This window comes from Oncorhynchus keta, chromosome 23 (assembly GCF_023373465.1).
Source record: "Oncorhynchus keta strain PuntledgeMale-10-30-2019 chromosome 23, Oket_V2, whole genome shotgun sequence".
Taxonomy (NCBI): domain Eukaryota; kingdom Metazoa; phylum Chordata; class Actinopteri; order Salmoniformes; family Salmonidae; genus Oncorhynchus; species Oncorhynchus keta.
In genome coordinates this window covers 25603294-25619344 of record NC_068443.1, presented here as the reverse complement: position 1 = coordinate 25619344, position 16051 = coordinate 25603294, and the positions used below count along the sequence as shown (strand labels likewise).

Below are 16051 nucleotides of genomic sequence, written 5' to 3'. Positions count from 1 at the left end.
AGTCACGGCCGGCTGCGACAGAGCCTTTGCTCGAACCCAGAGTCTCTGGTGGCACAGCTAGTACTGCGATGCAGCGCCTTAGACCACTGCGCAACCCGGGAGGCCCTTGATACCATCTATTTTGTGAAGTGCACCAGTCCCTGCAAAGCACCCCCACAACATGATGCTGCCACCCCTGTGCATCACGGTTGGGATGGTGTTTTTCATCTTGCAAACATAACGATGGTCAATATGGCCAAACAGTTCTATTTTTGTTTCATCAAACCAGAGGACATTTATCCAAAAAGTATGATCTTTGTCCCCATGTGCAGTTGCAAATCGTAATCTGGCTTTTTTATGGTTGTTTTGGAGCAGTGGCATCTTCCTTGCTGAGTGGCATCTCCACAAGGTCCTTTGTTGTTGTTCTGGGATTGATTTGCACTTTTCGCACCAAAGTAAATTCATCTCTAGGAGACAGAATGCGTCTCCTTTCTGAGCGGTATGACGGCTGCGTGGTCCCATGGTGTTTAGACTTGCGTACTATTGTTTGTACAGATGAACATGGTATCCTCAGGCATTTGGAGATTGCTCCCAAGGATGAACCAGACTTCTGGAGGTCTACACTTTTTTTTCTGAGGTCTTGGCTGATTTCTTTTGATTTTCCCATGAAATACATAAACAGGTGTACACCTCCAATTGACTCAAATTATGTCAATTAGCCTATCAGAAGCTTCTAAAGCCATGACATAATTTTCTGGAATTTTCTAAGATTTTTAAAGGCACAGTCAACTTAGTGTATGTAAACTTCTGACCCACTGGAATTGGGATACAGTGAATTATAAGTTAAATAATCTGTCTTTAAGCAATTGTTGGAAAAATTACTTGTGTCATGCACAAAGTAGATGTCCTAACCGACTTGCCAAAACTATAGTTTGTTAATAAGACATTTGTGGAGTGGTTGAAAAACTAGTTTTAATGACTCCAACCTAAGTGTATGTAAACTTCCGACTTAAACTGTAGCTGTGTTGTTATGGAAAGGAAGAGCGTGATATATAGGAATAGGGGTATACACAGTAATTCAATGAGTTTAAATCACTACTCTACTGGAGTTCTTAACCCTCAACAGAGTGATACACTTTCTGGAGTTAGTGTTGATAACTGAAGTTGATTGGGACTGACTACTTTTAAGGCCAGGCATCACAGGCAAAGTTTACATTTTTGCATCTACTATCACATTTTTAGATTTTGTTTGTGTTTTGATCCATTAATCTTTGTACAGTCTTGGCCAAAAGTTTTGAGAATGACACAAATATTAATTTCCACAAAGTTTGCTGCTTCAGTGTCTTTAGATATTTTTGTCAGATGTTACTATGGAATACTGAATTATAATTACAAGCATTTCTTAAGTGTCAAAGGCTTTTATTGACAATTATTTGAAGTTGATGCAAAGAGTCAATATTTGCAGTGTTGACCCTTCTTTTTCAAGACCTCTGCAATCCGCCCTGGCATGCTGTCAATTAACTTCTGGGCCACATCCTGACTGATGGCAGCCCGTTATTGCATAATCAATGCTTGGTGTTTGTCAGAATTTGTGGGTTTTTGTTTGTCCACACGCCTCTTGCGGTTTGACCAAAGGTTCTCAATGGGATTAAGGTCTGGGGAGTTTCCTTGCCATGGACCCAAAATATCAATGTTTTGTTCCCCGAGCCACTTAGTTATCACTTTTGCCTTATGGCAAGGTGTTCCATCATGCTGGAAAAGGCATTGTTCACCACCAAACTGTTCCTGGATGATTGGGAGAAGTTGCTCTCGGAGGATGTGTTGGTACCATTCTTTATTCATGGCTGTGTTCTTAGGCAAAATTGTGAGTGAGCCCACTCCCTTGGCTGAGAAGCAACCCCACACATGAATGGTCTCAGGATGCTTTACTGTTGGCATGACACAGGACTGATGGTAGCGCTCACTTGTTCTCCCCGGACAAGCTTTTTTCCGGATGCCCCAAACAATCGGAAACGGGATTCATCAGAGAAAATGACTTTATCCCAGTCCTCAGCAGTCCAATCCCTGTACCCTTTGCAGAATGTCAGTCTGTCCCTGATGTTTTTCCTGGAGAGAAGTGGCTTCTTTGCTGCCCTTCTTGACACCAGGCCATCCTCCAAAAGTCTTCACCTCACTGTGCGTGCAGATGCACTCACACCTGCCTGCTGCCATTCCTGAGCAAGCTCTGTACTGGTGGTGCCCCGATCCCGCAGCTGAATCAACTTTAGGAGACGGTCCTGGCGCTTGCTGGACTTTCTTGGGCGCCCTGTAGCCTTCTTCACAACAATTGAACCGCTCTCCTTGAAGTTCTTGATGATCAGATAAATGGTTGATTTAGGTGCAATCTTACTGGCAGCAATATCCTTGCCTGTGAAGCCCTTTTTGTCCAAAGCAATGATGATGACGTGTTTCCTTGCAGGTAACCATGTTTGACAGAGGAAGAACAATAATTCCAAGCACCACCCTCCTTTTGAAGCTTCCAGTCTGTTATTCGAACTCAATCAGCATGACAGAGTGCACTCCAGCGTTGTCCTCAACAACACTCACACCTGTGTTAACGAGAGATCACTGACATGATGTCAGCTGGTCCATTTGTTGGCTGCGCTGAAATGCAGTGGAAATGTTTTTCTGGGATTCAGGTAATTTGCATGATAAAGAGTGGTTAGAGCGTTGGACTAGTAACCGGAAGGTTGCAAGTTCAAACCCCCAAGCAGACAAAGGTACAAATCTGTCATTCTGAACAGGCAGTTAACCCACTGTTCCTAGGCCATCATTGAAAATAATAATTTGTTCTTAACTGACTTGCCTAGTTAAATAAAGGTTTACAAATAAAATTGCAATTCATCTGATCACTCTTCATAACATTCTGGAGTATATGCAAATTGCCATCATGCAGACTTCGTGAAAATTAAAATTTGTGTCATTCTCAAAACTTTTGGCTACGACTGTATTTTCAACAAAAAAGTCAGTTGATAAAGTGATATTTTCGTTAATTTATTATACTACATATGTCATGAATTGTAAGCACTTTTAAACATCCATCCGTAATTTCTAAGCTAACTGCATTGAATCGCGCATCATGTAAAGGCCCATTTCATAGAGAATGTTACAAACAGGACTATATGTAGTAATATACTTTGAAGAGATGGTGATTGTGTCGAAATTACTGTTTGATAGTCTAAATTCAGTTTACTTGTCTTTAACTGACATTTCCAGAAAGTCTGACTTTTTCTCATCGTCAGAAGCATCCGCATACACCATGTTGCGGGGTTATCCTTAGACATATTCATCTCTGCATGTCTGGCAGACATATCAGTGTGGATGACGGATCACCACCTCAAGCTGAACCTCGGCAAGACGGAGCTGCTCTTCCTCCCGGGGAAGGACTGCCCGTTCCATGATCTCGCCATCACGGTTGACAACTCCATTGTGTCCTCCTCCCAGAGCGCTAAGAACCTTGGCGTGATCCTGGACAACACCCTGTCGTTCTCAACTAACATCAAGGCGGTGGCCCGTTCCTGTAGGTTCATGCTCTACAACATCCGCAGAGTACGACCCTGCCTCACACAGGAAGCGGCGCAGGTCCTAATCCAGGCACTTGTCATCTCCCGTCTGGATTACTGCAACTCGCTGTTGGCTGGGCTCCCTGCCTGTGCCATTAAACCCCTACAACTCATCCAGAACGCCGCAGCCCGTCTGGTGTTCAAGTTCTCTCACGTCACCCCGCTCCTCCGCTCTCTCCACTGGCTTCCAGTTGAAGCTCGCATCCGCTACAAGACCATGGTGCTTGCCTACGGAGCTGTGAGGGGAACGGCACCTCAGTACCTCCAGGCTCTGATCAGGCCCTACACCCAAACAAGGGCACTGCGTTCATCCACCTCTGGCCTGCTCGCCTCCCTACCACTGAGGAAGTACAGTTCCCGCTCAGCCCAGTCAAAACTGTTCGCTGCTCTGGCTCCCCAATGGTGGAACAAACTCCCTCACGACGCCAGGACAGCGGAGTCAATCACCACCTTCCGGAGACACCTGAAACCCCACCTCTTTAAGGAATACCTAGGATAGGATAAAGTAATCCTTCTCATCCCCCCCCCCCTTAAAAGATTTAGATGCACTATTGTAAAGTGGCTGTTCCACTGGATGTAATAAGGTGAATGCACCAATTTGTAAGTCGCTCTGGATAAGAGCGTCTGCTAAATGACTTAAATGTAAATGTAATATTCTCCAGATTCATACGTAGGGAATTGTTGATATGTTGTCCAATTTTTATTCTAGATTACATTTATCAAGAAATCCACCTAAAATGCATTTTGCACACTTTTTTTTTGCGATTTACAGATAGAAATATGAAAAAGTCTTTATCCACAATCTACAAAATGTCCAGCCCTGGAGTGTCTTAACAAAATGAAACAAAAATATTTAGGCGGACTTCATCCAGTGTCCAGATAAATGTATTCAGACCCAAAATACTTATTCCACATTTTGTTGTCTCACCCATCTACACACAATACCCCATAATGAAAGTGGAAACATGTTTTATTTTTTTGAACATTTGTTGAAAATGAAATACAAAAAAAATCTAATTTACATAAGTATTCACACCTCTGAGGCAATACTTTGTTGAATCACCTTTGGCAGCGATTACAGCTTTGTGTCGTCTTGGGTCTGTCTGTCTATCAACTTTGCACATCTGGATTTGTGGATTTTCTCACATTATTCCTTGCAGATTTTCTCAAGCTCTGTTAAGTTAGATGGGGAGCAGCGGTGAACAGCAATCTTCAAGTCTTTCCACATATTTTCAATGTGATTCAAGTCTCGGCTTTGGCTGGGTCACTCAAGGACTTTCACATTCTTGTTCTGAAGCCATTCAAGCATCGCTTTGGCTGAATGCTTTGGGTCAATGTCCTGTTGGAACGTAAATCTTCGTCCCCGGGTCTGTCGTTTTGAACTCTGAAGCAGGTTCTCATCAATAATTTGAATGTATTTGGCTCCATTCAATCTTTCCTCTATCCTTCCCAGTCTCCCAGTCCCTGCTGCTGAAAAGCATCCCCATAGCATGCTTCACGGGAACAATGGTGTAAAACTGTCCCCCAGACATAGCCCTTTGCATTCAGGCCAAAGAGTAAAATCTTTGTCTCATCAGACCGCAGAATCTTTTGCCTTATGCTCTGTCTTTCAAGTGCCTTTTTGCGAAGGCGTGATGTCATGTGCCTCTTTTTCTCAGGAGTGCCATCCATCTGGCCACTCTCCTATAAAGCACATATTTGTGAAGTGCTGTTGTCCTTCTGGCAGGCTCTCCCATCTCAGCCAAGGAACTCTGTAATTATGCCAGAATGGTCAATGGGTTCTTGATAACCTCCCTGACCAAGTTCCTTCTTGCCTGGTTGCTCAGTTTGGTCTGACGGCCAGCTTTAGGCAGAGTCTGGTTAGTTCCGTATTTCTTCAATTTTCCAATGACCACTAATCTCTTGGAAACTTTCAACACTACAAATTGTTTTATACCCTTCCCCAAATATATGCCTCATCATAATTCTATCTTGGAGTTATAAAAACAATTCCTTGGACTTCATGGTATAGTTTCTGCTCTGACAACTGTGGGACCGTATAAAACAGGTGTGTTCTTTCTAAATCATGTCCAAATAATTGAATTGGCCACAGATGGACTCCAAACAAGTTGTAGTGACATTTCAAGGATGATCAAAGGAAGTTGGAGCTCAATTTGGAGTGTCATAGCAAAGGGGTGTGAATACTTACACTACAGGTCAAAGTTTTAGAACACCTATTCATTCAAGGGTTTTTCTTTATTTTTAGTATATTCTACATTGTAGAATAATAGTGAAGACATCAAAACTATGAAGTAACACACATGGAATCATGTAGTAACCAAAAAAATGGTTAAATAAATCAAAATATATTTCATATTTGAGATTCTTCAAAGTAGCCACCCTTTGCCTTGATTACAACTTTGCATACTCTTGGCATTCTCTCAACCAGCTTCAGCTGGAATGCTTTTCCAACAGTCTTGAAGGAGTTCCCACATATACTGAGCACTTGTTGGCTGCTCTTACTCCACTCTGCGGGCCAACTCATCCCAAACCATCTCAATTAGTTTGAGGTCAGGGGATTGTGGCGGCCAGGTCTTCTGATGCAGCACTCCATCACTCTCCTTGGTAAAATAGTCCTTACACAGCCTGGAGGTGTGTCGGGTCATTGTCCTGTTGAAAAATAAATAATAGTCTCACTAAGCCCAAACCAGATGGGATGGTGTAACTCTGCAGAATGCTGTGGTGGTCATGCTGGTTAAGTTTGTCTTGAATTCTAAATAAATCACAGACAGTGTCACCAGCAAAGCACCCCCATTCCATAACACCTCCTCCTCCATGCTTTACGGTGGGACATACATATGCAGGGATCATCTGTTCACCCACACCGCATCTCACAAAAACACAGCAGTTGGAACCAAAAATCTCCCATTTGGACTCCAAATTTCCACCGGTCTAATGTCCATTGCTTGTGTTTCTTGGCCCAAGCAAGTCTCTTCTTATTATTGGTGTCCTTTAGTGTTGGGTTCGATTCTAGGCTGTATCACAACCGGCCGTGATTGGGAGTCCCATAGGGCGGTGCACAATTGGCCCAGCGTCATCTGGGTTAGGGTTTGGCCGGGGTAGGACGTCATTGTAAATAAGAATTTGTTCTGAAATGACTTGCCTAGTTAAATAAAGGTTAAATATATATATATATATATTTGAAATGGATAGGACTACAGATTGGTTTCCACTAGTTACCACAGCCACAAAGTCAAAATGGACTAATATTGATGATAACAACTATTTTATTTGTGGTCTTAATTTAAGATGAGGATTAGGCATAAAGTTAGAATTGTGGTTAGGTTTATAATCACATTTTAAGAAAAGGTTTATTCTTTTTTCAACTCTTCAATCTCTGTCAAGTTGGTTGTTGATAATTGCTTAAATGCCATTTTCAAGTCTTGCCATAGATTTTACATTTACATTTTCATGCCAATTTAAGCAAAACTGTAACTTGGCCAATCAGGAACATTCAATGTCGTCTTGGTAAGCATCTCAAGTGTATATTTGGCCTTGTCTTTTAGGTTATTGTCCTGCTGAAAAGTGAATTTGTTTCAAGGTGTCTGTTGGAAACCAGGGTTTCCTCTGGGGTTTTGCCTGCGTTTACCTCTATTCCGATTATTTTTACCTCCCCCAAAAACTTCCTAGTCCTTGCCGATGACGATCATATCCATAACATGATGCAGCCACCACCATGCTTAAACATATGTAGTGTGGTACTCAGTGATGTGTTGGATTGGGTTTTCCCTAAACATAATGCTTTGTATTGAGGACAAAAAGGGAATTTCTTTGCCACATTTTTTGCAGTATTTATTTAGTGCCTTATTGCAAATAGGATGCATATTTTGGAATATTGTTTATTCTGTACAAGCTTCCTTCTTCCTTCACTGTAATTGATGTTGTTATTGTGGAGTAACAACAATGTTGTTGATCTATCCTCGAATTTTCTCCTTACAGCCATTGAATTCTTAACTGTTTTAAAATCAGGCAATGGCAATGTAACCCCCAATATCGTGTTGTTTGACTCCAGAGGAGTTGAATTAACTCTTGCAATTATATTGTGAGTAAACATTACTCTAAATAATTAACTCTAGAATAGGCCTACTGATCAACACTGCAAAAAGTTAAAGAAGTAACAATTATTTTTCATTTAATACTGTACAGAGTGAAACGTAATGATGCAACACTAAATGTAGCATATACAGTTCTGAAAATATAACAATGTATGCTTAACTCTTTTAGACTTGGACCAAATGTTATATGTGGCAGAGTAAAATGTTCTCCGCCTTAATTTTATTTCACCGACGCGTGTCCCCTTGTGTATGTTTGGTGGACCGTACCATCACTGAAATAAAGGGGAACAACAAGACTATTTCCAATTCAGTACCTGAACAGCGGCGACTCTGTTTGTCCGGTCATAATTAGCAAGCGAGTATTCCTCAATGCAGTTAGAGCTAATGGGGCAGTGCACTGAAAAAACATGGTTCGTGAGGATATTCTTTGAAAAAGAGGACCGTTTTTGTCAAGTGTTTAGTTTTGCTGGGTGACACTAGAGGTAGCGAATAATGCGCACCAGCGTGTAAGCGAGCCATTGCTTGGTAGCAGCCACTTTCTATATAGCTAATAAAGCCCTATCTGGATAGCTGTCTTCAGCTTGCTTCCGCCTAGAGAGGCGGGTTACTATACGAAGCATCCATAGGCAACGGAAAACAACAACTTGACACAATTTTCTTTGTTTCAAGGTCTAATTGAAGATGCTTCCTGGACCGGAGCTAACATTACTGCTCTGGATCTTCAGTTGCATCAGCAGCCTCAGCTCAGCATCTTCAACATCCAGTGAGTAGGCTAACACACACTATATGTCCTGAGCTTCGTTGCTTTGTGTCCGTCTTGTGCAGGACAAGGACCAGGGCATTCATTGCAGGCTGAGTGTTATGCGTCAAAGTGTTTAACACTTCGGCATCAGTCCTGCTTGGAACACATGGCAGTAGAAGAGTACCGGTGTTTTCGGTGCTTATACCGGTGTTTTCAGTGTTTTTAGTGCTTATCGTCTGTTTTTGTATTTATTTATGGGGATGGGGCTATGCTGCTTATTAGGCTACATTTGACCTGACTCCTTGTGTCGTTCGGAGATCCAATAGATGATTCTGAATGGCAGGCTACAGTATAGGCTACGTTTGGTCTGTGTCAAAATAATCTTCCCCTTGATACATGTTTCTGCAGTTGTTTCGGGAGATGCGGTTTTTATTACAGTGTACTGCAATATAGTTTATTTTTACTGAAGGCACATTTAAGTCTCCAAAAAGTTTATTCAAAAATGCTATTTTAACGGTATAGATCAGAACACATACTGTCGTTTTATTCTGTGATAAGTCATGAGTTAATTAAGCCTGATATTTAACGTACATACATACATATGAAGGATAGCTATCGTAACAGCGTGTGTTTTAGGAAGTTCTCTGCGTGCTTTACTCTTTATTTCTAAACTAGTCTAAGCCAATATAGCAGGCATAAAATAAACTGGATTGACACAGCTGTAATGATGGCTGGGTGAGAGTGCAGGTCCCATGTGACATTAACTTTAAATGGAACTGTTAAACATTAAGATCTGTACAAGCAAAGTCATTATTTAACCAATATATCTATACTGAATAAAAATATAAATGCAACATGTAAAGTGTTGGTCCCATGTTTCATGAGCTGAAATAACGTGTTTCTCTCAATTCGTTTAAATTCCTGTTAGCGAGCATTTCTTAATTGCCAGGATAATCCATCCACCTGACAGGTGTGGCATATCAAGAAGCTGATTAAACAGGTGCACCTTGTGCTGGGGACAATAAAAGGTCACTCTAAAATGTGCATTTTGTCACACAACACAATGCCATAGATGGCTCAAGTTTTGAGGGAGCAGAAAATTGGCATGCTGACTGCAGGAATGTCCACCAGACATTTTTGTAGTTTTATTTTGCAAGCAGTAGACATTTGGATTGAAATGTGGAGTGGAGATTTATAGTTGTGGTGACATCACGTGCCCCGCGCACCTTGAAAATGATTTGTAAATCATAATTTATTCACATTTGTCGCAATAAGTATGATTTCCAAATAATTTTGAAGGTGCGCGGGGCATGTGATGTCACCACAACTATACATCTCCACTCTACATTTCAATCCAAATGTCTAATGGCTAACTAACTACATGATGATCGACGCTTGACTGCCTTTTGACAAATAAAAATATTCTCATCATGTAGACTACCCTACCCGCACTGTATCTGCTATACCCGCACTGTATCTGCTATACACGCACTGTATCTGCTGGCTAGAGCGCACACGCCTAAACCAGACACATCTGCTGTAAACGCAACAGTTTTTGTGACTTAACTATCGGTAAGAGTGACCGCATTTCAGCCGTACAAATCCATCCATGTCGAACAGATAAAAATGTATATCGTTAGAAAATGTATCCTGTATCTGCTGTTTCCATTACACGACACAATTATTTTTGCAACATTGCTTTTGTCGAATAAACCTGGGTCAATGGAAACCTGCCTAATGAGAAGGGAAGCCAGGGGACAATCACCCTTTACTTCCATTGATGTCTCTGTGTTGACCTCTTGGTATTTGTAATGACTGGGAAATAAAGACCGACTCATTGTGGCCACGTGTCACATTTGTGTGTCAATGATTTCCTACAGTAAGATTCCATTTAAAGGTCATGAACAGTCAATCATGATTTTCATGAAATTAGTTATTTGAAGGAAACCAGATCAAAGTATGATAACCAAAGTATGAAAAATTACTGTTGCTTCTACATTGATAAAATTGATCATGAAGTTACTGGTCCCCTCCCCCATGTCAAACACTTGGATTCACTATTAAGAGGACAAGGTGACATCACCTTAACTCATTTTAATACACCAATGGTAACATGATATTCTCTTACCTGATTGAAATAAGTACTGCCTTTTAACCAACATTGGAGAAGGTGTGTTTGCAGAGGGGTGTGGTTTATATACTAGCTAGATAGCAACTCCACTGGTGCCAAAATTTGACTGTAGGGGGTCAGCAAATATAATTCAAAGTTTACCCTATTAATCTATGGCAAAGATACTTATACTGAACCAAAAATTTAAACGCAACATATAAAGTGTTTCCATTTTTCATGAGCTAAAATAAATTATCCCTGAAAATGGGTTAGTCCCATATGTACCTCCTTAGTTCAGAGGCAATGGGGCCACACTCTAGGGTGCTGAGGAGTATTTCTGTCTGTAATAAAGCCCTTTTGTGGAGAGACATTTTGATTGGCTGGGGCTGGTTCCCCAGTGGGTGGGCATATGCCCTCCCAGGCCCACCCATGGCTTTGCTCCTGCCCACTATGTGAAATCCATAGATTAGGACCTCATTTATTTATTTAAATTGACTGATTTCCTTCTATGAACTGTAACTCAGTAAAATCTTTGAAATGATTGCATGTTGTGTTTTATTTTTGTTCAGTATATATGTTTCTCCTTTCATCTGTGTCAGGTGTTAGCTAGTTACTGGCTAGCTAGGTCTTCAGACAGCATGGAACAAAAGGGGGGGGGAAGGGTTGTTCAAAACTTTGATGTAGTTGTCAAGTCAATATCTGTCAATGCTGCTGTGAACCGCATCACAAGATACATGTAAAAAAATATATATATAATAATGAAAATAATGATATCATAGGTGCAATTTGAGTGTTGTTTGAGTTGCTTTGTGTATCACCAAATTAGCCTGAGATGATTTTACTGCATTGCAACCAAGTTGCTTGACATTGGTGTTTCAGAGAGCTGGTCAGTCAAGGCAAGCTCTATAAGTTCTCCACCCACTCAGCCTGTCTTTTCAAACTTCCTGGTAGTTAGGCATTAGAGAAGAAGTAGTTTTCAAACTGACTGTTCAGGACCTTTAAAAAAGTGGATTGATCAATAAAAAATGCAATGTATAGTTTAAATTCTTTATTTTTCCACCCAAGAAATTAAATCTTAGAAATAATCACTTAATTCATCAGGCTCAATGTACTTTCCCTGGCTAAAGGATTTAAATAAATCTCAAATCTGAGTAATACAATTTGGCCAATTAAATAAGTAAATCCAATTGAAAAATGAACCCAGTCAACCCTCACTAAGGTAGCTCAAAGACCTGCATAGAGAAGCCATAGGGAATAGACCAAAACAAATCAGGTCTCTCTTTAGTTCACCAAACGAACTATTAAAAACAAAGGAATCATTTATATTTGAGGCATAAATACCTGCAATGGACTGTACAATAAACATATGGCACAAAAGAGAGGATTTCTACTGTCTGAAAGAGAGACTACTCCTTACAAATGCTGTATGGAATTTATACTTGTGTCCAGTGACCCTAAATAACTAAATGTTAACAATAGTATTGAACTGAAGCTGCTGCGTGGGTCATGTAGGTAGGGGAATAATGATTGCGTCTACAGATAATAATCTTGCTGCATATCCCCTTTTGAGAATGAACCTCTAGATTGGTGTTTTTCTGTTAGGCAAATGAGAAAGCTCATTAAGATTCTGGACACCTGCCACCATCATTTGTCAAAACATGTGACGACCCTTACCGTGACCCTCCCCCCCCATTCTCCAGGATCCTCCTTTTGTTCACTCTTGGTGGACATCTTCAGAACAAAGACCTACCCCAAATCAGCTCCCAAAATAACAATACCACATTAAATCTCTAGTAAAATATGTCCGTTATTCCACTGTCACTGGCATTGCACATATGGAGACAGGTTGGCCGCATGGCCTCTATACATGCATATCTGAAATTATTACACATTTATCACATTGTTGTTTGGATTGAGATGGGGGGGTTAACTGTAGGAAACACACTCCCAGTCACAATGTCTTGCCATGGCTGATTGCTGGTCATAACTCTCTGTGTGTGATTGTGAAGTGAATCATTGGGTCCCAGCAAGAGGAGGTTAAAAAAGAAACACTCATGCACCCGCTTTCAGGCAGCAGATCACCAGCTTTTGACAGACCATGTTTTTCGTAAAAAAATTAGTATTCATTTGTGAGCAGTGCGGGCAGATGCTGTGTTCAGTATGATTGGGTCGAACAAAGAGAGGGAGCCAAGGAGGGAGCCATTCAAAGCCTAGCTCAGTCATTACCACTTGATGGGGCTGTGGGTTGGAGAGGCATAATTGACAGCGTTCACAACAAAAGTAATCACCCGTATTAACTCACAACATATGGAGTGTCAGTCAGTCAGACTCCCCAAGATGACTCCCAACACTGAAATCTGAGATTAAAATCGAAACTTTTTAACATCATCATTTTAGGGAGGTTGTAAAAAATATATGTTTATTGTAATTAGCTCCAGTTGAGTTAGCTAAATAGTGGAAATTGAATACCTTTGTTTACCACAAGCTTCAGGGGCTTAACTTAAAGCCAGCTCCTGCTGTAAATAGTTATCCAAAAACATGGCCTTGTATGAAATCCAGGATCAAATATAGCATGCACAATGATGTTGAACTGTAGCTGCTGTGTTCAGTATGAGTTGGGTCCGTATTAAACATAATCCTGTTTGAAACATTGTATCTATGCTATGGTGGGGATAGTTGAGTGTGTTTGAGTGTGGCCCCATTGCCTCTAAACTAAGGAGGTACATATGGGACTAACCATGTCTCTGACACCGATCTTTAGGCACAGAACTCCCTTTAAAGCAACTGCTCTGGTTTACTGGTAAACAAAAATCTGTCTCATTAATTACTGTCCCCTTGTTATTGCACATTTTAAACCAAATGTTTTTCATACTGTAGCAGCAGCATAGTGGTTTAATGTGATGCAGAAGTGGGCTATTTTGTCTATTCTTGTGTGTTTAATAGATAGTTAAATGATGCATACAGATAATTGTATGAGAAGATGGTAATTATAGTTTGAATTTATTTTGGAGTTCACATCTAGTATGGGATGGGGGGCAAAATAAATGATAACTGAAAGAAAACATTCATTGAGCTTGCAAGACGGGGGTTCCCAAACTTTTTAACTCAGGTCCCCCTTCCAGTATTGGGGAACATTCCGCACCTACCACATTCATGACTCAAACTGTTATCACGCCTCTTGTTGGTGGAGAGAGGTTTTACAGCTTTACCTGTAAGCTTATTTCCTGCAATTCTACACATTTTGTCATGGAGTGCAGAGAAAATGATGCTATTTTAAAGCAAATTTTCTAGCAATTCTACACATTTTGTCATGGAGTGCAGAGAAAATGATGCTGTTTTAAAGCAAATTTTCTAGCAATTCTATACATTTTGCCATGTCTAATGTGTTCATGTGATATTTGAATGACTCACACATTACAACAAAATCTATGGTGCCCCCCTGCGCCCCACAGATCGGGAACCACTGATCTGAGATACTTAATGAGATGACTGTACTTGGTATAAATCTTATCATATTTCTCTATTTAAATGAGCTTTTTGATTCCCCTCTCCTCATATCCATTCAGACTCATATTCACTGATATCTCCACCTGCATTACTATCGAGGAGGAATTCATATTAAGTTTAGACCCACCCAATTTATGTCTGCGATATTAACAGAATTATTTTCCTGGTTATTCCAGTTCTTAGAAGGCATCCATTATTGATCAATGTCACATCCATTTCTTTGACAGAATATCACCCGTAAATCAAATAACATTTTATTGGTCACAAACACATATTTAGCAGACGTTATTGCAGGTGTAGCGAAATGCTTGTGTTCCTAGCTCCAACAGTGCAGTAATATCTAACAATTCACACATCTAAAAGAATGGAATTAAGAAATATATAAATATTAGGATGAGCAATGTCGGAGTGCCATTGACTAAAATACAGTAGAACAGAATACAGTATATACATATGAAATGAGTATGTTAGTATGTAAACATTCAAGTGACCAGTGATTCCACGTCATGTATATAGGGTGCAGCCTCTAAGGTGCAGGGTTGAGTAACTGGTAGCCGGCTAGTGATGGCTATTTAACGGTCTGATGGCCTTGAGATTGAAAAACAGCTTCTGTCTCTGTCCCAGTGATGATGCACCTGTACTGACCTTGCCTTCTGGACGAACTTGAACTCCTTGGCAGAAGAATTGGCCTCATCCACTCAAAGTAGACATTCCAACAACTGTAGGTACAGTATACAGCACCTATATAGCAGCGGTTACTGAATTCAGATGTAACAAATATATTACCACTCCTGCAAATAAAGTCCTGTGTCTAAATTGGCAATGATCGAGTGGTGTTTGTGCATCTAGCGTTGTGGTGTTAAGGAGCCTCATCTTGAGAGTTATTTAAACACTCAAAAATACCCATTTCCTTTGAAGGACAGCAGTAGGTAGAAGGAGCGTGTTTAATTTGATGCTTGGTTACTCTCTGCAAATCTCACAGGGATGGCTTCTGAAAGCTTGTTGCTTTTGTTCAAACTAATCTAAAAAGGCAAGGAAATGTAAATATGTCATTTTGACTGACATGTAACGGAGCAATATGTCATTTGAAGCAGAATTGCTCCCACCGTGAATAAAAATGTGTCAAAGTGTGATTTGCTGCCACATTTCAATTTGGTATCCCTGTTCTCTGATGTTTTAATGTGTTCTACAATACAGTTCAACATTCAAACATCACTCGATCAAACTTCCCAGCAGAATACATTTCCGCTCAGAGAGCTAAGACTTGGTGCTCAATGAGTAGTAGCTAATTCATTATCACAGCAGAATGAAAGTACAGTAATGGTCCCACTGAGAATAATTATTCTTAGAGCTTCATTTGCTGATATAGTGAATTAAATCTGCTCCAACACTTTCTTTTTCTACTTTTATATTAATCCTGTGAGCAAGTGTCCTTACGACACTCATTGGCTTTGCAAGGACCTACTGTACTGTTTAGTATTGTCTGCACGTGTGGCATCAGTGCCATTCACTCATTGTTGAAAAATAACAGGGGAAGAGAAGGACAGAAGCCTATAGACAGCTAATTTCCACTCTCTCTGCCTCTCTGGAATACCATCAATACAATAGCTACCTAGTTTGACGCAGGAAAATCTTTGAACAAGGTCAATGTACATAGCCTATGTACCGCTGCATAGATCCATGTGATTGAACACATACATTGGAGGTGACAAAACATGCCATTCCATTAGTTTAAGCGGAGGCCATGCTCCAATAACAGCTCAGCTGCAGTCACGGCTTTGGCTGTGCTAATAAGGCCCAGAAAGTCAAGCTCCACAGTGACATATTGAATCTAACCCATGATTTATGCAGTGGTATAAAAGTACCGAATTGTCATACATGAGTAAAAGTAAAGATACAGTACCTTTAATTTAAAAAAATACTCAATTAAAAGTGTAAGTCACCCAGTAAAATACTACGCAAGTCGTATTACGCAAGTATTTGATTTTAAATATAAAGTAAATGTAATTGCTAAAAT

The 16051-nt window shown here is 40.4% G+C and overlaps 1 protein-coding gene across 1 annotated transcript in view; it reads left to right on the top strand.

Annotated features, from left to right (window-relative positions):
• The first annotated feature begins 7977 nt into the window (after window positions 1–7977).
• The window catches only part of LOC118402060 (contactin-associated protein-like 2), a 100121-nt gene continuing 92047 nt past the window's right edge, over window positions 7978–16051 (top strand). Inside the window, exon 1 of the mRNA XM_035799922.2 lies at window positions 7978–8438. Coding sequence (XP_035655815.1) covers window positions 8357–8438 — 82 coding nt within the window. The 5' untranslated portion in view covers window positions 7978–8356. The remainder of the gene's footprint in view (window positions 8439–16051) is intronic.